The sequence below is a fragment of the Rhipicephalus sanguineus genome, chromosome 6, assembly GCF_013339695.2.
Source record: "Rhipicephalus sanguineus isolate Rsan-2018 chromosome 6, BIME_Rsan_1.4, whole genome shotgun sequence".
Taxonomy (NCBI): Eukaryota; Metazoa; Arthropoda; class Arachnida; order Ixodida; family Ixodidae; genus Rhipicephalus; species Rhipicephalus sanguineus.
Window position 1 is genome coordinate 125,676,422 of NC_051181.1, and position 22,756 is coordinate 125,699,177.

The window sequence follows — 22,756 nt, forward strand, 5'->3', positions numbered from 1 at the left end:
AAGCTGGCACGAGTGTGCAAAGATTAGTGGTTTGAAAGCTTAATTTAGCAGTTTAAACAAGGTAATAAAACAAATTAACCCTGAAACTCTAGCTGTATCGTATGCTACACGGAATATGCATGATGCATCGGAATAGTGAATGAAACACTGACTTCGCGGAAAGCCCATTGTACCATGCCTTGACGAAGCTACAGTGATAGGTATTTCAATGGGGTATTTAGTATTCAAATCGTTTCTATGTTTATTACGTCATTGTTAGCTCAAATAACGTTTCACCGGTTTCTTTTTGTTCTATATATTAATTATTATTCTCCATGTCCAGAAAAATAAAATGAAAGTTTTGTTCCACTTCTCGAGGTATCACTATCTGCGGGTATTACGGGTTTAAAGAGCGTTTGTGTGGCTTTTATTATCTTTTTTTGGCGGTTTTACTTTTCTTTTTTTTATACGGCTAGCCTTTCAAACCACGATGGTCATGATCACCGGCCTGTCCAGTGCAGTAGGAAGGGAAGTCTCTCAAGGTTATTTAAGGTCACACCTGCCGAGTCCACCCTACAAATAAATGCTTCGAGATTTCCTAATACTGCATCGTACCAACTAACTTCATGCTGTGCTTCAGTGCGTTTTCTTTACCCTTGTACCTCATGTTGTACATCTTACGGATCACCGGCTAGCTGTCCTATCCGCACTGTATGAATTAACCAAATTCGCTTACTTCTCTTATACCCTCAAGAATAGTGTGCTATACATAATTCCTTGCCTCACGAATCCTTGCACTCTACTCTCCATGCATTACGCATATTGTTTCTATTTTTCTATCATCTGCAATGTGCTCCTCGGCGGCTTTTCAGCCTTCGCTATCGCCTTCCAATTCATCTCAGTGTTACTGGTTAGTAACGGTGAAATTATTGCTTTGACTATGAAATCTTCACTTCATATGGGTATCTCGGGCCTTGCTCTATCCTTCACGAAATCTTCGTGCAGAAATCTTTTTCTATACCAGGCGCACACGTGCATTCGCTGGTGCATTCCGCGTGAACATGTAGGAAATACACAGAAATGCGCATATATTATTGCTCGTGAATGAATTATCATGCGTACGGCCAAAGTATCTTCCTCGCAAGTGCAAAAAGGCGCCATCTAAAGTGCACGGAAAACCGCGAAAGGCCTCCTACCGCTGTTCATGTTCTTGCCACTCAACGAGACGGGTTTCAACCCATGCTACTGTGTGTCGAACCTGCGACCTCGCGCCTAGGACGCCGCATTCTTGCGCCGTCGTACCTCGTCGGCGTACTGTGTGAGCGCAGCCTAGAGTTACTGTACGCGGAGTCCCCATGAGGCTAGTAGCGATGAACATCTCTGAGACGCGACGGCTGCGCGCGGCGGCAAGGCGCGCCAACGGAAGGATCCGTGACCACGGCCTCGCGTGCTTCGCCAGTTACGTGCAGCATGGCTGACAGGGTACGCGTAGATTACCGCCGGCTCCTCCCATTACGCGACCCTGGGCACGTGAACGATCTGGGTAGAAAAAAAAAAAAAAGAAGGGGGACCGCCACTTCTCGCGTGTGCGGACACTATAATATCGTTCGTGGGAATATCTTCCAGACACTTCAGCGCCGAACGATGTGGGTCTTCTCGAACTAAAAAGTTTCACGCGCTGTTCTAAGAAAGGAGTCGTCGCGGGCGGGCATGTGTCGTACCTCCTCGTAGGCGGAGTTCGCGCACCGCGTACTCGTTCTCTTCGCATTATCGGCCACGTACGACATCCTGCTGATTGTCGTCGTGCTGCACCGAAGTTGACCCGTCGGCGATGCCAGTTCGCTTGTCTAGAGCGCGTCGCCTCCGTCTTCGTCGTCGTCTTGCACAGAGGCGGGAGGGGGGTATCTTCCCACTTCGACACGCCGCCGTGGTTCGGGTGAGAACGTTCCCGCGGCCCCGCGTCGTGGCCTCGCCAAGTCTCGTCGAGTCGCCGAGCTCAATTGCTCACGAGCTTTTCCGTTCGGCTCTTGGAACGACTCCTCGCATGCCTCCGACGTGGCGGCGGACGACCCTTTGTCTCTCTTTGCTCACCTTTCTTTGTTTCTTTTTCTTTCCTTCTTTTCATGTGCGTGGCACTTCTCGAGAACACCGTGAGAAGTTGCGAGAAGTGCGAAAACAAAGACGACGAGTTCATGCGAGCGGCGACCGCGTGAATGCTTTTTCGGACGGCGCGTCCCAAGTTGCAAGTTTTAGCTGTCGGCGCATGTGAGGCCGTGTGCGCATGCGCGTGCTTCCCCCACGTGTGCCCGTAGCTCACGTCTCTTATAAAAGCAGGGGGAGGCAGGGCAGAGGAAGTCTGTGTGTGTTTAGATCTTAACGATTACTGTGTGCTCTTCATTTACACTCATTTACTAGATATGTGTTGGATTTTCCTCTCTTGCGCAATCCGCGAACGTGGCAGCAGAGACGGAGACGCGGCAAAGTTATGTTCCAAGCGTGCACACGAGTGAGGTGGGTAAGAAAGCGGGAACCAGGATGCAAGATGATGAAAATGACGTTGCAAAACTTTCGCGGGCACTACAAAGTGTAAAGGTAGAGAGAGAGAGAGAGGGGGGGGGGTACGTTGCAGACTGCGTCCATTACAGGTACAAAATTTGCCAAAGGTTTCATGGATAATGTGCAAGAAAGAGGCATAGAGTGAGAGAGAGAAAGAGAGAGGGGATTAGAAAGAGGGAAGGGCAGAGGGGGAGACCAATCTTTGGTTGGTGCACGGCCGTACAGGCGAGTGCAAGTGTTAGATGGCCACTGCCGTTTCCTTCTATAGACTCTTGATGTGTCTAGGAATGTGTTACAGAAAAGCTATACGTGGGACTCTGGCGGACAGCTGCGGCAATTCCGACGGCGGTCGTCAACGGCTTTCGTGGTTCCAAGAACGGAGCCTCTCGCGGTCCTTTTGAAAATTGCCGGGGTCCTGAGAACACCGTGAGAAAGGTCACGCCTGCTGCGCGAGCCTCTGCGAGAAAAATAAACAAAATCTGTTTCCTTTATAAGGCTATGAGCCTGAACGCGCGCTGATTGGACAGCGACCTAAGGAGTGTCCGTTAAGAGGACCCTCCTTCATGTGCCCCTTCTTGCCGCAAACGAGACGACGTGCTTGGTACTAGCGATCGCGTTTACAGCAAGATAAGCGTTCGTGTGAAGCCTACGTAGTCCCGGGTTAGCATGATCGCGGCCATACACGTGGCAGCGGATGTAGTTGTTAGGCCGAGAGGAAGGTTCGAGGCTGAGACGCTAGCGCGAATCGGGTGAGAGCAAGAATTAATGCGCACATTATTGTACGCGCTGTAGCTGCTGCAGAACTTGGCTTCGTGGAACGACAGATCCCTGGAAAAAAGGAAGAGTATAAGAATAGATTTGTCTCTGTCGAGGCTCAACATGGGAACAATGCGCCCTTCACTCGTCTTTTCTATCTATTCAACACTGAAATATTGGCGCGCTTTTCAAAGTTATCGCTTTCTTTGTCTGCGTCTCGCACTTCGAATGTGTTGAAGGACAGTGTTCTTGCTTGACAAACTGGAGAGGGTAACGGTGAAAGAGAGATGGAAGTAAGCGAGCTGCTGCGAAGAGAACAGAGGAGTGAGCGTCTGGCTGGCTGGATGCTGGTGCTGACGTCAACTACGTCGCGTAAGCCCGCGGCTCATTGGCTTACGGATGTGGACGATCGGTATAGCGCTGACATGCGGGATTGCATTAAACCAGACGCGGGATCACACAAGTAAGGCATTACTGCCATTTTCAGTAATCTTCGCTGGTTTCGTAATGAACTTTTGGGGAGCATCGGAGAGCGTGAAACATTTGATTGTTCTCAGTTCGTTTTGTAAGTCTTCGTTTTCTTTCTCTGCTTTCTCGTTCCTTTAGTGCCAAGTTCTCAACTGGAGAGTTATTCTCGTTAATTCGTGTTTCATCTTTTACTCCTTTTCCTCTTTCTCTCTGTCTGTTTCGTTCTGTTTGCTTTCATTACGTATGTGTAAAGTTTGCTGCGACAGTCGCTCAATACGATGTCGTCGCCAACCAACCGTGTGTACGTACGTGCCTCCGTAGAAGTCGGCAAGTACTGCGAACAAACAGGCCCTCGGCCACAGACCTGAACCACTTGCACGGGCCATGATTCTAGGCCGACGTCCTTTCTATCCTACGCGTAAGTCTCCGGGAAGCGTCAATACAGAACTGTCCTTCCCAGTGACTCCGAGACGCCCCAGGGCGGCTTCGTAGCGCGATCTTCATCATAACAGCAAGTGCGCCGAGGAACACACGCACACACAGAGAGGACCGGGTAAAAGCCCTTTCGCACACAACCACACTCGCAGCCAGCGCCAACTATCGCGAACAAAAAGGCACGGCGACGAAAACGTTACCACACGCGTGGAGAAATGGAAGTAGTGTGTATAGCATGCTAGACGTATTTTCGTCGCCCCAAGCAGGGCCCGCCTCTATCCTGTAGAGGGTAGGGGAGGCTACTTCTTCTCCTCCTCACTACATCTGTGTCGTGCGGGGAAGCGGACCGCTTACGCGGCCCAGTGTTTGTCGTGTAAGCACGATTTCTGTCAGCACTTTCGTTCTCCCCTCCCTCTCCTTTGCCGGGTTCCATAGCTGCGAGGTCAGTGCAACCAAGATTGGGCTGGCAGTGCCCAGTTTGCGACTCTGCGCGCTTCGTCTTTGGGTCCTTGCTTCTTTTTGATCGCTGTCTGCCGCCAGTGTCCGGTATTCTTTTTTCTTCATTCATAACTGCGTCTGTTTGGGCGTGATAGAAAGCAAGATTGTGTGCGTGCGTAACGTTCGTGCGTACCCGAAGCGGCGCCGAACTTACAGACGTGACTCGGGAAAGAAGAAGGAAGATGAAGCTAGCAAGGCCTCCCGCCCCGAGAAGTTTCCGGTCAGTGTTTGCCGATCGAGGAATAGCAGAAAGGGAGACTACTATACGGGAAAAGCGCGGGGAAACGCTCGCCTTTCGTAGCAATCCGAGCTCGCGCTCGGAAGCCCGTGTTAGACGAGACCAGCAGCGGACTCGAGCGTCGTCGGGGAAGTTATAGAATCAGCGCCGCCCCATCCTCCCTTCCATGTAGCTCTCTGCAACGCACATAAAACGGCACGTCGCGCGCACGCTCGCACATTTACTTTCTTTTTCTCTTCACTGCTGTTCGCTTTTCGTTCAATCGTGTTACTGTTTCGCGGCGCCCAACTGACCGTTCGCAGTTGTTCTTTTCTGTTTAGTTTTGTAGTTTTGTGAGGATCTATTGGAAAGACGTTAGCCAGGCTTGAAAGAGAGAGAGAGAGAGTGTGTGTGTGTGTGTGTGTGTGAGAGAGAGAGAGAGAGAGAGGGGGGAGAGAGAGATGAATTGGGAGAGGGAGACATACGACGAAAAGAATAGTAAGGCCTAACAAGCTGAATGTCGGCAAGAAGGAAAAGGCTTGGATTGGAGAAGGGCAGGAGATGGAGGAACGGCGGGTGGGGGCGAGAGTGATAGTGGAGGAGGGTTAAGGGGAAGCGGGGAAGAGACCAATCCGCGAATTGCAATCACGGCGCGATTATTGTCCGCGCGTTGTCGTTCACCGTTACACCACCCCATGCCCCCGTCGCTCTCTTCTTGTTTCTCAGGGCTGAACAAACGCTGTGCTTACGCCCGCCCCCTTTCCATTTTCTTCTTTGGGCCGGCCAAGATTACGCGTTCGCCTCTCTCTCTTCTAATACCTCTTGTTGTACTTGATTCGTTTTTTAATCTGTTTGTTTTGTTTTTCTCTGCAATGTGTTCGTCTCTTCGGCGGAACGAAAGGTCGTCTTCGCGCTGACGCGCCCAAGATTGGTCAAATAACGCGGACTTTCCTCTCGTCTTTTTCAGTGCTTACACCATCTTTTTCTTTATTTCTTTCTTTTGCCATGTTGGCGAATCTTCCGCGAAAGACTGTCGTAAAAGAACGCGCTTCCAGCTGTACACTTCGTTGGGAAAGAAGAAAAGAGGAAGCAACGAAAATTGATCTTCCTTTCATTTCGTGTTCCGATTTATGGGTCGTTTCGTGTGTGGGCGTGGGTGGAGGGAGTGGAAAGGGGCAGTCGTCCTGTGTAGCCTCATTGCGCCTTTCGAAGCGAGGAGCAATAGAAACGCAATGGGCGTGCGCTACGGTTGCACAAAGCTGAACGGGTATTGCGATGGAAGGGCAATCTAATCAAAAGCGTTGACGCGTCTGCGCTTTCTTATCAGTCTCTGAGCAGTATAACGCGTCGTCGCGCGAAGGCCGGCTGTCATTTTGATCGAGAAACCTTTCTCGCGTCCATTATTGTCCGTGTACGTGGGTGCGCAGGGCGCACCGTAACACTTGGTCGTCTTTAGTCTCAAACGTTTATTGTTGTGGGTTGAAAAAAAAAAGCAACATAAAAAAACAAAAAGCAATCGTATTGCAAAACTCAACGAAAACTGGGTTTTACGTGCAAATCTTCGACATGATTACGAGGCACGCCGTAGTGGAATGCTGTGGAAATTTCGACCATCTGGGTATCCTTAACGTGCGCTGAGATCGCACAGTAGACTCTATAGTATTTCGGGTTTATCGAAATGCGACCGCAGCGGCCGGGATCGTACCCGCGACGTTCGGATCAGCAGTCGAGCACCGTATAACCACTGTACCACTGAAGCAGGCATGTTGGAAAACTCTAGTGAAAATTAATTTCAGGGTGTTATGTGTCACAACGATATTATTGTGCGACACGGGACTGTGGATTAATTTTTAGCAAACAAAGGCAACGGTAATCGAGATACACCTTACTAGTTACTATAATAAACGTGCAGGCAATTGCTTTGGCTGTGTGCGTGTATGCGCTCTGTACTGTTGCCCTATAACACAATGGCGAGACATAGCTGTTGTACTTTATCAGATCTGTTCCTGTTAGCTTTGATATAGAATATCCTGTGGCAACTCGTACTACGATTTACCCTGAAGTATACAGTACTTACCAGAACTCTATATACCCTGACGTCTGTTGCACAACTTCAGTTTGGACTTACCTCGAAGTCTATTGGGTACTTTAGCGGAGATCGACGTTGTCGTTTAACTGACGTCATTTCGGAATGCGCATTCAGCAACGCGCAGCTTTGGGTTACATAAGTCGGAGCTTCACTGACTTAGTGTATGACATTAAAATCGAACAGAGCACAGGGGTCGTGGAACACGGACGTTGCGTCATGGTCCGCGTAGTTCGTCTCCATTCGATTTTTTTTCTTTTTTAATTTGTGGATAATATTATAAGTGAAATGAAGTTGAGTGTCGGTGCTTAAATATTGCTCGTGCGTACCGTGTCGTTTGCTTCAACGACTGCTTTCACGTATTTCAGGCTGACCGCCGGAGAACCATGGACGGACCTTGCCAGAAGTGCGTCGGTCAATGCAGCGGATACGCGCCGCATTTCTGGAGGTAAGCGTGATTTGTACACTCATTAAGATGCATGCTTCTTTTGCTTCTCGCTACAGAAGAAAGAAGGCTACAGCGTACAGCCCGCGCGTTTCGTCTTCGCTTGATCCGCGACTCAAGCGGAGAGTAACCGCCCCCGCCGCCTTCCTATCGCGCGAAAGGCCTGTGGAGGGTTCCGATGATGAGAGCAGGTGGAGGGGGGGAGGGGGCTGCGTGGCTCCGGCGGGAACTGTGTACTTTTGATCTGCTGAGCGTGGCCGCGTGCTTACCATCTTGACAGGGATAAGCAGACGGCTCATACCTTGATATGTCCCGCCAATCTTGGACAGCATATATAGCCAGGTACAAGATGGTGCGAATTGCGTGTTGTTTGTGTGACTCTTTCATGATGCCTTCGACCACGATATATACACAATTCTCAGCGCTGGTTAAGTGGTTGAGCGTCGACCCCCCCTCGATACTGTGCTTGTAATGGACGAGGAAATATATATTGGAGGCTTACTCAGAAGGAAATGATGTCTTCGAGAGTCGGTACCTCTGTTATCTGACAAAAAAAAAGATATTAATAATTACACGACAGTTGTAAAGTTGCGAACTAACGCGCTGACCGAAACAGCCGGCGACACGTGTTCGTTCTCCGAACGCAACGTTCATCGTGCCTTCTCGTACGTTTTGCGAGGCTCTTCACTCGCGCCCACTTTCTCGGATTCCGCCACGCGTTCTCAGGCATTTCCTCTTCTTCGTGCAAGCACGCGAAGCGCCTCCGCATGAACTTCGAGTCAGAACGAATTCAAAGAAATAACGTTGAAAAGTAAGAAGGAAACAATAACAACAACAAACTGGAAAGTCAAGGGTGTGCAGTCCCGCCTGCGGCGCCATTTCAAGTGCTTCGAGAGGACTTCCACGAGTGTCGCTCTGGTGCTGAAATTAAGAGACTCTTTCTTTTTTATCGTAAAACCATAAAAGTGCTTGCGAAGGGCGAGCGGGAGAGTCGCTTGCGGCTGAGCGAGAGGTTTAGAAGGGGGAAAAGAAACAAGTAATAAAAAAGAGCGCGTGGTCGCGGAGAGCTGCGAAGAAATGACGTGGTGTGTCCTGCGCAGTCTCGAGGTCGTCGCGTAATTTAGCTAATATACTCGGCCATGCCGCCCCCGCGCTTCAAACCATGCGGCAGAGACCGCTCGTGGAAAGTCCCGAAGCGCCCAGCGCGCACGCACCTCGCCATTACACGCGTCGTCTCCGTATGTTTAGTTGCGTGCAGCGCTTCAGAAAGCTTAGCGGCAGAGGAATTTGCACCAGCTCACACCTCGCTGCACGGGCCGCCGGTCTGAAGACAATTAAGCTTTCCTTCTGCATCAACATACATAGAGAGAGAGAGAGAGAGAGAGAGAGAGAGGATGAAATGGTTCCTTATGCATTTGCCTAAGACTACTCGAAGGCGAAAGCATTTTTTTTTCCTCCTCAGTTGATTGTATCGATTCCTCCCCCCACTCCCTCATCCCCGATAGTTTTCTGCACACGACGTGTTTTGCATCGCCTCTGAGATCGGAGGCCTTGGAAGCTTTCTGCTCCTTACGTGCTTTTGCAGTGCCTCCGGGATCGGCCCACGTCTGACCAAGCGGCAATGTCATGTGATGACATAATTCTGTGACGTCACGATGACGTCGTAGAGTGACGCCGACGGTCACTTTTCGCGTTTGATGTTGCATCTAAGGCTTTCGCCTTAATAAACTTCTATATTTGAGAATGTCGCTTCGGAGAGGCGTCCTTAGTCCAGAAGACCTTGAGCTCCGGACGCGACCTCGTTCCTGGCAACTGTCCTTGGCTGGGTCTCGAGTTTGGAGCCGGCCAAGGCTGACCAGGAAGACTTGCTGTCTGTGTTAAGTCTTCCAAACTTAGAAGCATCTCCTTCTATATTTTTTTTTATTGCGCCCAACGAAATTGGAGAATATTTTGTCACAGATGTTTAGGCTTAGTTTTTCACCCACGAATGTCTACGGGCAAGAAACCTTGGCTAAAATATTTAGTGAGGTCGTACCAGATTCATGTACGTCATCGACTTGACGAAGCCAGCAGCGTCATTCGATTTTCTTTCTTTTTTTGCTTTATTTTCTGGTTTTCTTTCGTAGGTGAACGTTGGACGAACACACACGCACACGCACAGCGCCTAAGCTGACACGCTACCAAGGGATCGCATGACAGCTTTAAACTGATACGGGCATCGGCAGCACTTCAAGCTTGTTGTCTGCGAAACTCACAGTACATACCAGACGTGCTTGCTCTATATTGTAACACACACACTGGTCTAACGCGATGCCTGCAAAACTTGCCGAGGAATGCGCCGGGCGCACTTTCCTTAATATGGCGAGCTCGCTCGGGCCTTTTTTGCGCGTCTCAGCTTTTGCAACGCTGTACTCATTTGCCGAGAGCTGCAGGAGGAAGGGCCGTCGCTGCTGCAGACCGCAGCAGTTTTCACCGCACGCCGACGAAGAAGAAGAAGAAAAAGGAAATGCCAGGAACGGCGAGTTGAAGAAGACTTTCTGGCTTCTCGCAAAGTGCTGGCTGCTGCTGCTACTGCTATACCATACTGCTGCCTTCAGGGCTTTTTGGGAGAGAGGGAAAGAAAAAGAAAGGAGAAAGGGAAGGCACACGAAGGGGGAGCGCGATATGGAAGCGGGCCATTACACGCATTACCCTAATGACTCCGTTCTCCAGTGCCTCCTTGTTCTTATTTAAAATTTCTTTTTCATCGATTTCTTTCCCTTCTTCGCCGTACAGAAATCCTATTGGAAGTATTTGTTTTTACCTCTCGAATCACGGTGCTGGCGAGATGCTTAAAGGAATTTCGATGGTTGCCTCTTCTGTTTGCTGTTCCGAATTGTTTCTTTTTTCTGTTCTGATGAGAGTCTGGAACTTGCTTGTGCTTATGTGTTTCCAAGTTTGACAGGAGAGAGCCGGAGGGTAAGCGTTGAATTATCACCCGTAAAGTGTTCCAGACGTCGAACCACGCATATAGCTGGGGCTGCTAGAGAGCGAGAGGCGGCCGATGCGATTGCGATAGCAAACTGCATTGCGACTGCGCAGTCGTCTAGAAGGGAAAGGCGTTCTTCAGAAGCGAATAGGAATTAACTACGAGTCTTGGGAAGCAACTAGGAATTAACTACGCAAGTTAACCAGAATTTGTTCTGTTTTTATTTAGTCTGCACGGTGGCACGTTCGCATGCTACAGAGAGATGAGAAAATTTATTGGTGAACTATGAGTTCGTAGAGAAAAAAAAAAAGATCACGTGCTATGTGACGCCAGCTGACAAAAAAAGAGTTCCACACTTGCCGTCGTGGTTACGAGTAGCCACCCGCCACGGTGGTCTAGTGGTTATGGTACTCGACTGCTGATCCCGAAGGTCGCGGGATCGAATCCTGACCGTGGCGGTCGCATTTCCATGCAGGCTTTTGCTAGAGGCCCGTGTGCTTAGATTTGGATCCACGTCGAATGACCCCAGGTGGTTGAAATTTCCGGAGCCCTCCACTACAGGCGTGTCTCATAATCATATCGTGGTTTTGGGACGTTAAACCCCAGCAGTTATTATTATGTTGGTCTCATTAGGCTGTGTCCAACAAAGAAACGAGCCCTTGATCCATTATCCTTTTTTCGATAGATAGATAGATAGATAGATAGATAGATAGATAGATAGATAGATAGATAGATAGATAGATAGATGACAAAGCGATAGATAGATGAGAAAGCGAGAGACAGACAGAGAGAAGAACGCGTCAAGAGAATCAAGTCATCGTAAGACTTGGAATCGCGGTGTTCTGCGCGGCGGAATGGTCGTTACCGTGCACGCCTTTTTTCTTCGGCCATGATCATTAAGAGAGCCAGGTCGCGAGCGAAGCCGCGGTCCAGTGCGGGGGTAATTACTCTGCCATTTCGCTGTCCTTGCCGGCCGTAATTTGATTATCATTGCCAGGAAGGACAGGACGATCGCGAGCGAGTTGAATGTCCTTCTGTTTTTTTTTGTTTTTTTTTTCGTAGTAAGTTTTGTTTAATCTTTGTCATTCGGTAAAAGGTGATTGCAGGCGGGGACCGTAACAAATGATCCTCTTCATTTCCTTTCCCATTATTCTGACCCTGTCTCGATGATGGTAATGTGGCGACGCTGTGTAAGCTTTCCGACTTCTCTTCAACTTAAATATCAAACAATGTAGTATTCCATATATAGCTGAGAATTAGACGAATTGTTAAAGGGACACTGAAGAGAAAAGCAATATTTCTCATATTTGCAAGTTACTCTTTCACAATTGCAAAATCACCACGCTCGCCGCGAGAATACGCTTAGTAAGCGAGAAAACGTGCAAAAAAACAAATGCGGGTGGCGACGCCACCTTGAAATTTTCGCACCAAATGTCGTGACATCATCGATTTTGACTAAGTCCTGCGCAGTTCCTAATCAGTAAAAATGAAGTACATTGTCCTCCGAGGGGGCCATAGACCTAACATATCAAGTTTCAGGAAATTTCGTTGAGCCAATGTCGCCAAAATACGCAAAATACACTTTGAGATCTGTGACGTCACGTGCGGTGATTACGGCGCGAAATTTAAAAATTAAACTTCGATCTCCATTTTCCCCTCTATTAATACACCTATGATAGTGAAATTAACGACATCAGAGTTCTCGGAGTACAATTTATCAATCTAAACCGATTCATTGTTGCACTTTAGTGCCCCTTTAACGTTTAGCAGGCCATTTAGGATATGAGCAGAGCCGGCAACAACAGGAACGTCAAAGCAACAACATAAGTTGCACTAAGAAAATGGCTGGCCAGAGAAGGCAACGGCAGTTCGCTTGAGGGTTGGGCAACCCGCTATAGAGAGCCCGCTATGATGAGATCATATAATTAACGCTATAAGGCGCTAAGGGCGTCCTGTAGGACATAACGTTTTTTTGAAGTCAAGTCCTGTTAATAATCTCCATGGAAAAGACAATAAGGTTGCACTATGTATACTAAGAACTAGTCAAAAGAGCTTCAAATACATACACCTACTGCGCGCGAAAGTTCACAGCCAGTGCATGACGTACGACGAACACGAAATGTCTATGCCTTCATTCATTCCGTAATAGTTCACTTTACAACAAAGCGCACGTCGACGCGTGAAAAGCCGTACCGCAAGAACCGCTTTGTCTGCGGTCACTCAAATCACGGGAAGGCCGCTCTTTTTATGCGCGCGGTATATCACTTTCGGTGGCGCCCGTTGACTCTATAAAGAACGCCGTGTGATAGCTCGGTCCGCGGCTTAAACGTATAGCCGCAACGGGACCCTTTAACGCTGTCGAGCGTAGAGCTATAAGAAAGAAAGAAGGGGGAGAAGAGGAGGTTTGCGAATACCGGCCCCTGAACCCGAATATCTCCTTATTGCTGTCACGGGTCTGATTAATGCCACGCCAACGGAGTCCTCCAATAGGCGCGCGCGCGTTCGGCTCGGCAAACTTTATTTCCTATAGCCTTCCTCTTCTTCCTCCCGTTCGCGCACACTTCTTTTGTTCGCACTTCTCTCTAGTGGGCAGCGGCTCCATTTTTCAGTTCTATGCACCGAAGTTCCGGCGTTTACATTACCGGGCTTGTTCTTGTTCTTGTTTTTATTCTTCTTCTTTATCCCTTTCTGGCTCCTCGATCTTCGCTGTACGAAAGGCAGCCGCCGGTGGTGGTCCCGTCTGTGAAGAATGCCGGCAGCGCTGCTCGCCTCTGGCGCCTTATACTCTGCTAAATGATCGCCGTCATCCGACGTGGCTCGCGCAATTTGTTTCGCGCGCTTTGTGTGTATACGCGTATAAGCAGCGCTCCTGAGTCAGCATGACCGGCCCGTGTGTGTTGTTGGAGGCCTGTGCTCCAACAACACACACAAACGCTTTCTTGATGTCATTGCCCGTGTAACTCCACGTGTTTTCCGCAATGTTGGGCTGTTATCGAGCTTGTCGCGTCCTTGTCCTCGAATTTGTGGACTCGCATCACGTTTTTCGGCTGCGGATCAGGTACCGGACAAATCAGCGTGCAGTGCCACAGGCATAGGCGTGCGCTAAGGGTGGGGGCTGCGATGAACGTTCACTTCCCCCTGATGGGGAATCCTGCGCACGCGTGTGGCCACAGGGTTTTTATACGTTGGCTTCATCCCATACCATCTCATCTCATCTCGATTAAAGTAGCAAAGCGCCGGGATGGTTCGTATGGTATATTTTTTTTTATTACTATGGTAGCGCAAAGAAACAGGAGACAAGTAGCCCTGCGTATGCGCCTTTCTTGTGTCCCGTTTCCTTGCGCTATACCATAGTAACAGCAAATATCGTCATCTCGTTTCACCTTCGTGTCATATCTGGTGAATGTAGAAAAGCCTTCGTTTCATATCTAATCAACATTACCCCCCCCCCCCCCTCAATCCCACACCACACATTATGCACTTGCTTAACACTGCTGTATTACCTCCCTATCACTGCTTTTAGTTGGGCATACCGATTTCTACTGCTTCTCTACCGTATTCGCAATGTTTTTAACGCGATAGCGTCAGAGAGCTCGTTTCGAAGAAATTCCGGCGTCGGTGTCGGCGTCGTTTTATTGTGAGCGAAAAATCATCATCTTGTCCGTGACCGAAAATCGACAAAGAAGCAAATAAAATAAATAATAAAAATCTTCGGGTTCGAGTGAGAATCGAAGCCAGGCGGTCTGCGTGGCAAGCAGGCGTTCTACCACAGGGCTGCGCTATTTTTTGAAACTGCTTCGAAAAAAAAAACACTATATGAAAGTCATGTGGTGGAAGGAGTCTCGTTAACGCATATAATATTGCATGGCAGACGCGTAGAATCGCGCCAGGCGTCAAAACATGTGAATTGCGGAACGAGTGGGTGTTCTAAAGGCCCACCTATTACAAAACACTGATACATATTTAATCATCATCATCAGCAAATGCACCAACAAAAGTGAACAGCTGCGTAGGATCGCATGTTGCCTTAAGGATGCGTAGTGGGCCCTTCGCTGATTCGCAAAAGGAATAATTATGGCGTAGTGGCCAGTTAACAATTCTGTACTTGCCGTAGGCATTCCAGGATACTTTGAAACGGCCAGTGTTACGCGCACAGTTGTTCGTTTCCTTACGGCATGGTTGAGGTATGCACCGAGAACCGAAGTCGTGGACTATCAATTGAGAAGACGATTCGCACTGGGCCCGATTAAGCTACCTTGAAGGCGAAGCTCGAGCGTCCTCCAAGCTTTTTTTATTTTCTTTTTATCTTGCATTCTGATTTTCACAGGCAATTCGTAAATCGGTTTAGCCCTGAGTGTCAGGTATTACTTGCCTTAGTCGATGAAAGGACTTCTTGCAGTGTGCACTCACTAATACCTCAATTCTTTCTAATAAGCTTTTCCTTTTCTTTCCTTTTTTTCTCCATATGTATGCTATCACTTCGCTGCGGCCTCCTTAGCTTCTCTGAAGTCAGCCCTCCGTGCTGCAAGCAGGATTAAAAGCTTTGAACTGAAATTTCTTTCTATATACTCGGCATTTGTGCTGCGCCTTGGGCGCCTGATAGTGCAGGTGCTCACGATCAACTTCTGTAGCAGCGGCAATTTAAAGAAGCTTAGGGGCGTTGCGTAGGAACATCAACGAATTTCAGTGCCAGTACACGAAAAAGAAAAGCAGCTTTTACCGGTTTTACGAAAGTTGTCGAGCCTATAATCCACAGAGATTTTCGTTTGTAAGCACCAGTAGCTTACAGCCACGTTCGCTTATGTTATCTCCAACATAAGGATTGGGTGGAATTTTTGCCTAAGAACAATTCTAGCGCAATACAATTCTTTGAGAATACGGGCTGTCGTTCCTTGGAACTATTGTTAAAGTTACGATACCATTCTATTAGTTTTTCTTTCCTCCCGTCTTCTAACGAATAAGCTGTCAGTAAATTTAGCCTTTCGCAGACTCAATTGCTCGTAGGAAACAACCTTGGTTCTCGATCATTTAGTTTTTCCCCCCTCAATTCTACGTTTATGCGTTTTTCTAACGAGCTCACGCGCACTGACGTGCGTTTCTGTTTGAAGTTCCCATTCAAATGAGTCCGTTGTACACGGGAGTCGAACCCGTGGCATCGTTCTTAGCAGCGTAGACGTGCTTAAAGTGAGTGCACGCTATGTTGCTTCATTTGCATGATTGGTTCATTATTGATTTATTGATTCATAAGTGCGTGCATTTGACGTAACTACACTAGTAAACGTTCGTACTTATAATAGAGAGGCAGCAAGAAGAGAACAGGTGTATTGAGGTCGACCAGGCACCAGTATGGTTTGTTACCCTTACGTGGGGGAGGGTGCTGTTTAACTAGAAAGAAAACAAGAATAGTGTAGCGAATAAATAGTTTCTATGTGACCTCCGTGGTAACGTGATAAGTAATTTCACCGTTGCGATGGATGTGTTCATGTTCCCATAATTTTAGTCGAATGAAACCTGCCGGTACACAGCCAGTTTAGTCTTAATCTTATCAGTTTATCTCGTCTGTATAGAGCGACGACGTTTTCCATTGTGTACGCAAGTGATCAATAACTGCTGAATGGTTTCTTCAGCTCCACAAATCTGCATGTTTCTCTATGAGGCCCACTCAGTTGCTGTAAAGAATAAGCTAGCATACAAACGACGTATGCGATAGGTGCGGTGCACGCATAAACGCAGCGTAAGGCGAATGCGCGTTAATATACGCCGCACGGTGCATAGACCGGAGCCTCTACAGATATGGAAGCTTCTGCGTATGCGTAAATATGCAGCCATTTCATGCGTGGTGACAGAACTGACAGAAGCAGTTGCTCGATCTACTCTATATGCAAATTTAGAGCGTAGAGATTTGTCCCCGGGTATATGAGGACCAGTTTAAAGCCTACCGTCATCGCGATACGCTTTTTTTCCTCTTCTTCACGTTACAAGGACGTCGGAAGGACAGATTATCGTATCAGCACATCATATATGGTTGATCATAAAAGAAGGTATACCATGCAGAGACGGATACACGCGAATGTGAACCGTACAATACAAACAGAGATTTCGTTCGCGGAAATTTCGTTAGCTGCCTCGTGGATATAACTGTGGACGTGGCTTTTAGTAAGTGGTGTGATATTTCAATAATAATAAAAAGAAACGCTGCTACTGTAATGCGAAGCCGTTGAACAGGGACTGTCGCCACAGAGCCAACGTTTTGACACGATGGCCTGTATTCGTCCGCTTCTGTTGTGGAATCCTTGGCTCCAGCAACATTCTGTGTTCAACGATTGCTCACCCGCCACGGTGGTCCAGTGGTTGCAGGTCGCGGGATCGAATCCCGGCCGCGGCGGTCGCATTTCGATGGAGGCGAAATGCTGAGGCTCGCGTATACTAGATTTAGGCGCAACAGGGTGGCCACTTGGGCTGGTTGGTACTGCATTCTAAAAGCAAAATACGTTCTTTGTGCGCGAAACGTTTCAGAAAAGAAGTCAGATAGGACAGAGCGCACTGTCTATAGGATAGTGCTCTCTGTCCTATCTGACTTCTTTTCTGAAACGTTTTGCGCACAAAGAACGTATTTTTCCTTTTAGATTTAGGCGCACGTTAAAGAACCCCAAGTGGTCGAAATTTCCGGAGCCCTCCACTACGGCGTCTCTGATAATCATATCGTGGTTTTGGGAGGTAAAACCCCGACAATTATTATTATTCAACGCTCTCTCATCGCCCCGAGCCTCCATCTTTCTATAGGAACTTCTGTGTTGTTTGTATATTTAGCCGTTATGGTTGAAACACGGGCAGCAGCGGCAGCGTGGTCGTCTTCGCATCCTGAACTCGGCCGGCGTAATTCATTGGCCTGCTTTAGTAAAATGCGTGCCTAACAGGCGTGGCCTTTTCCCTATCCAGCGTGATGGAAAGGGACAGGTGCATGTAGGCCCGTCTCGAAAAATAAGTAAAACAAAGCCGGGCTTTTCGCGGTGGGCCGCCTAATCGGTAGCGAAGCCGCATCGAAAGGCAGGGGCATGCCTCCTGCCCCTGTCAGGGGCGTGCAGCTTGCGGAGCTAGAGTCGTGAACTCAGGTATATGCGTATGAGCCAGGCTGACCTGTATAACCCAGCGTGTATAGAAATAAGCTGCACTGAACAGGTAAGCAGTGCGTGTAATCGTGTTAGTCTCAAAGGCGTACTCACACGAAAAGTTTCAGACGTCATATTTTTGCGTTGAATGAAACGCCAAACCCTCAAGAGCCTAGAAAATTTAAGCGTGAGTGCGCCCTGAAAAATTAATTGCGACCTATTTTTAAGAACAGCCAGTCTCGGTTCGTACGGCACCGTGAGGTCACGACGCGGAATGAGCTTCTCGTCACGTGCTCGTGCGAGATATCGTGACGCAAAATGTCAGCTATAACGTCGCCATTTGGAAGAAGACATTTCCCATATCTCATATATGGGTCATTTCTGAAGAGGATTTTACGTCAGGATTCGAGAAACATATTGATACAGGTCTCCAAAGCTGAGTGAAATCCGGACGCTGATTCTGAAATATAGAGTTTTGGTTCCACGCTTATGTTTTAACGCACTGGTGACCTATAGGTCGGCAAGCTCACTCGTGAGCCGACTCACTCAGACTCACTCAGACTCAGATCGAGCTGTGAGTCGGAGTCTGAGTGAGTCTGGGTGAGTAATACCTTGGTGAGTTGGAGTCCGAGTGAGTCCGGTTGAGAAAAAATTTGGTGAGTCTGAATCCGAGTGAGCCCGAAGGGCAAAATATATTTCATGAGTGAGTCTGAGTGAGCTCCCCATTTTTGCCGACCTATGGACTCCTATATGCTCAACTTCACCATTAATATCAGCCTTATTTCGGCTCACATTTATACTCCCGTCTACTCACGCATACTTCAACTCACTAGCGTCCATACACGAGCTAAATATTTATTGATCAGAGGCGTGAAGGGATGGGAGAGAGGGGCCTTGACCTCTTCACGCAAACTCTTTCACGGGAAGTTCTTCATAAAAATCTCCTTCAATAAAAATGTCCCTACTGGATTGAAAGCACTGGTAACTCGTATATAAAGGTGAAAGGCCAAAAGGGTCTAAGTAGGGCACCGATTATGCGAGATATTGGTGTTAAAGAGCATTGCCACCATAGTCGAAAAAGCTAAATATACGCTAACGGACTCATGAGTCGTCTCACTCAGACTCAGACCGAGCAGTGATTCTTAGTATGAGTGAGTCCGAGTGAGTAATATTTTGGTGAGTCTGAGTCAGAGTGAGTCCGGTGGAGGAAAATAGATATATGAGAGCTGCAAACGCTTGGTTTCAGCGCGAGTTTCTGTCTCTGGAGTTTGGACATCCATGTCGTGTCTGCGACTGTGTGTGGTTTAACTCGAACCTCTATCGCTGAGAATCAGCGTAGAAACAACCTAGCGTCACCTAGCTGAAGCCTAGCAACGACCTAGAAGCAACCTAGAAACAACCCTCATCACCTAGCTAAGGCCTAGAAACAACCTAGAAGCAACCAGATTTTTTTTCAGAATTGTCAAGTTTCTCTGTTTCGAGGTTTGCGCGGCTTAGTGCTTAGTGTAAGCTTCGGCATTATTTTTTTTTTAACCGAACGCTGTCATCAAAGTATAGCTTACTTGCTCTATAAAAGTGTGCAAACGTGGGACCAGTGGTGGATGTATGATGTCTGCTTCGTAGCGCTAGCCGCGGTTGCACCTTCGCGAAAGGTTGAATGTAGAAGAGACTTTTATAGGGCTCCTTATAGTTCGATGGATCGGCATTTATCGACCTAGTTATTGGGAGCCATCAGAGAAGAACGTGCTCCCATATATCAAACGACGTTTTCGCCGCCCAAATGGAGCGAGGATCGAGTGACCCTTCGCGGTCGTTTTCACCTTTTGACTTCTACCGTCTACCGCGAGAGATATATAGATACTCAAGAGAGTTCAATACAGTCGTCGTGAGAGAAAAACATCACTCAGATGGAAGCTGAAGAGGTCAACCCCCTCCTGCGCCACTGTATAGCAGGACTTGCTATATCACTTCAGACCTTGATGCGCCCACCACGTCACGACCCCTTAGCGGACCGCCTCCTTCAGACCGGCCACCCATTCATGGAGGATCATATTTTTTTCACGACGATATATATTTTCTAGACGCTTCGCAACACCACACACGTATACGTGTCCTGTACGAGATGCGCGCCCTCCCACCACTACCACATCTGTCCGCGGTTCGTACTCGAATGACACGCCGTCCCACCGCGGCACCACAAACCGCAACCCCGACCGGTCAACGATGCACGGATGCCGCGCTTGAAGGTAAGACAATGAGACGGCCGCTCCGCACGCCCACTCCGCCCACCCCCACCGCATGCTACTGTCTTTTTCGTATCAGGTCAACCGCATACACACGCATACCGCGCGATCTAAACTGCCCGCCACCACTACTCCCCCACCTTCTTTCCATCTGGCACGTCGAAGGCTTTCACCGCTGTTTCTCGCTTTGTCCTTCGGCATCGTGTCCCGCTGGGCAATAGGAAAGCGATTTCGAGTCCGCAGTGACTTGTTGCGGCGCCGCCGTCTCCGCGAGAAGCTATTGTCTAGCCCGCATGCCGTTGGGTTGGTGCGAGGCATAGATGGAGGCGGCGGGGTCTCCGATCGTATGGGAAGGTGTAGGTACCGTATAGAAGGACTTGCTGCTGTTCGGCGACGCCGAAGGGGCCGTTTTATTTCCCACGTGAAGCCCGATACGCAGCCTACGTACCGTTCGTTTCGTTGCCGTTCCTCGCGGCTACAAAGGGTGCGTACTGTCTAGAGCCGCACCTTTGCAGGCCGTCGGCCGACACCTCTGGGCCCTCGCTGTACCGTTAGGTGGCGCTACCGAAAAGGAAACTTACGGTGTGCCGTTCAATTGACAATTGTGTGGCCGAAGCGCTCCACTGGGCCGGCTGTCGATATGTGACAATGGAGTGGAGAGGAATTAGCGCAAGCCATTGATTGCAAAGCCGGTTTATTCCATACTTGGAGGAGGAAAGGTTCGCGAGTACTTTGCACTCACGTGTTTCCTTTAGCAGTGGGCATCGCTACATACAACTCAACGTTGGAAATGACTCGTCCTGTGAGCGAACAGCACAGAGCAGGTGTGCATCTTCTTCTTTCTCTTTCTTTTTTTTTTTTTTTGTTTTCCTTGGAATCTCCTTGCGCACTTTCGTACGCTGTTAGTATACTTCACGTTCAGGTCTATATACAGGTCGTGTACAGATGACTTATCGTGTGGCGCTGAAGCCATGCGCAGCCCTATTACTACTACTAAAGAATGCATGTTCTGAGATACTCAGGCATACAACTGAGAGGGCCCAACATTTACTTGATTACAAGTGATTGATAAGTAATAATGGAAAGACTGCATGTACGTTCACGCGTGTCTAAGGTTGATCGGTCTAGAGGAGCGATGAGACTAATACTTTCGGCTACCTTAAATACTCTTTATGGCGGGTACCCAAAAGTAAATTATAAGTATACTTGATCGGTTAATTTTCATCCATATACATTACAGAACGAAGTGCTTGCCGAGCGCTGTGTAGTTGCTAGTAGGAAAAAATTCAATTGCATCTCCACGCGAAGATTGAGGACGGTTAGACTCCACAAATAGAAGAATCCTTGGTTGCTAAAAGAAAAAAAGAACGAAAAAAAAATGGGTGTTATGTTGGCCTCATAACTACCGATCCAAAAGCTAAGATGCTCCATAAACGCAATGCCTAGAATATCTCACTAGAAAATGAGCATATAGTCTTCTTGCACCCTCCCCTAGATAAATTTATGCGAGGTGGCGCTCTTTGACCAACAGTGGCCCTTGCGCCATAAAACCGTATATATATCATCAAATTTATGTGAGGGGCTTCCGCTAAATCTGGCACGAACACGAAGTCTATCGTCACCGACAGTAAGCCACGGCGTGCGTATACCGTACGGCGCTGCAGACATTTGCCGTTCAAGGCAAACGTACGCTTTCTTCCCCAGCCTTGACACCAAAGAGTGGCGTGCAGCTTCGATTCGACGCGTATGGCATGCGGGCTGTGGCAGCAGCAGCTTCGCGTCGACGACAATCGGTGCGGTGCGCGAGTTGTCCGCCTCGACGCGCTCTTTCCTCGACGCGTCTCACGCCCACGCAGAGAGACGGGAAGAGCCACACCTGCTGGCCATGCATACGTGGCCTAGCTTGGACCTCGCTTGTTCATCTTGACCGGCTCTCGGACGATTGAAGGCCCTCATCGCACCAGCCGTGAGATGAGGACACTCCCCGACCGGCCCCCAAGGGCCTTCCGCGTTCACTGAACTGGAGACTGTGTGCGGGCCGCGAGGAAAAAAAAAAAAAAAAACAAAAGATCCGCTCGAATTCGGCTGAGTATACGCGTGCGTTCATATGGTGTCTCGACTTTTCGAGCTTCGCGCAATGGTATACGTTGACTGGCATTATTGCTGCTGTCTGTACGAACCATCTTACGCTGTAAATGTTTTGTGCGCCTCGGAAAGCCTTTCCTGTACAACTTCGCGCCGGGCCAGTCCTCCACCATTCTAGCGTATATATCGCGTTCTGTGTGTTCGCATTAACTGCCTCTATTATTTATCCTGGCTTTTTTGTATGCGAGAACATATACTAGCGAAGCCTCCCCACGATTTTTGCGCATGCAGGTGTGTCCCTGCATTCCGTCCTTACTAGCTGATTGCCAGCACTGGTATGCACTGACTAATCTGGCGAAATAATCGATAATTCTGGCTAATATAGGTTAATGTTTGCTACTAATATGGTTATCTGACTGCTAATATCGACTAGTGCTGAGTAATTAATGTTCGCTAAATATGGGTAATTGACTACACTGTTGGCTAGTGCCGGCTTTTCATTGGAAAATGCTCGCTGGCGTGTACTAAATGATGGTAATAGTGCCGGCTGATATTGGCTACTGTAGGATATGCACTCTTGTAATAGCAACGTTGTCTTAATTCATTCTCAATCCGATAATGCTCTCGCACATGCACAGACAAAAACCTGAGCTGATTCTATCTGAATTATTTTTTGTATATTATTTGTTGTCTGTACTATGTTAAAACCCTGTCTTTCTTCATTTCCCTCTGTCTGTCAGCAATCTTTCGCTGTATTCTCTACCGCAGACTCGTTCACCGCTCTTCCATGCCAAAAAATTAAAACATTGAAGGACTCTGTTCATGTTCAGAGTTGTAACAAGCTGCTCATCGAATGAAAAGCTTCAGGTTATTCTACCCGAGATGCAAGTCGGACCTCCATCCCGATTGCT

The 22,756-nt window shown here is 48.3% G+C and overlaps 1 protein-coding gene across 1 annotated transcript in view; it reads left to right on the plus strand.

The window, feature by feature from the left end:
- LOC119396358 (protein prickle) overlaps positions 1-22,756 on the plus strand; it is a 463,939-nt gene that overhangs the window by 221,526 nt on the left and 219,657 nt on the right. Inside the window, exon 2 of the mRNA XM_037663552.2 lies at positions 7,364-7,443. Coding sequence (XP_037519480.1) covers positions 7,382-7,443 — 62 coding nt within the window. The 5' untranslated portion in view covers positions 7,364-7,381. The remainder of the gene's footprint in view (positions 1-7,363; positions 7,444-22,756) is intronic.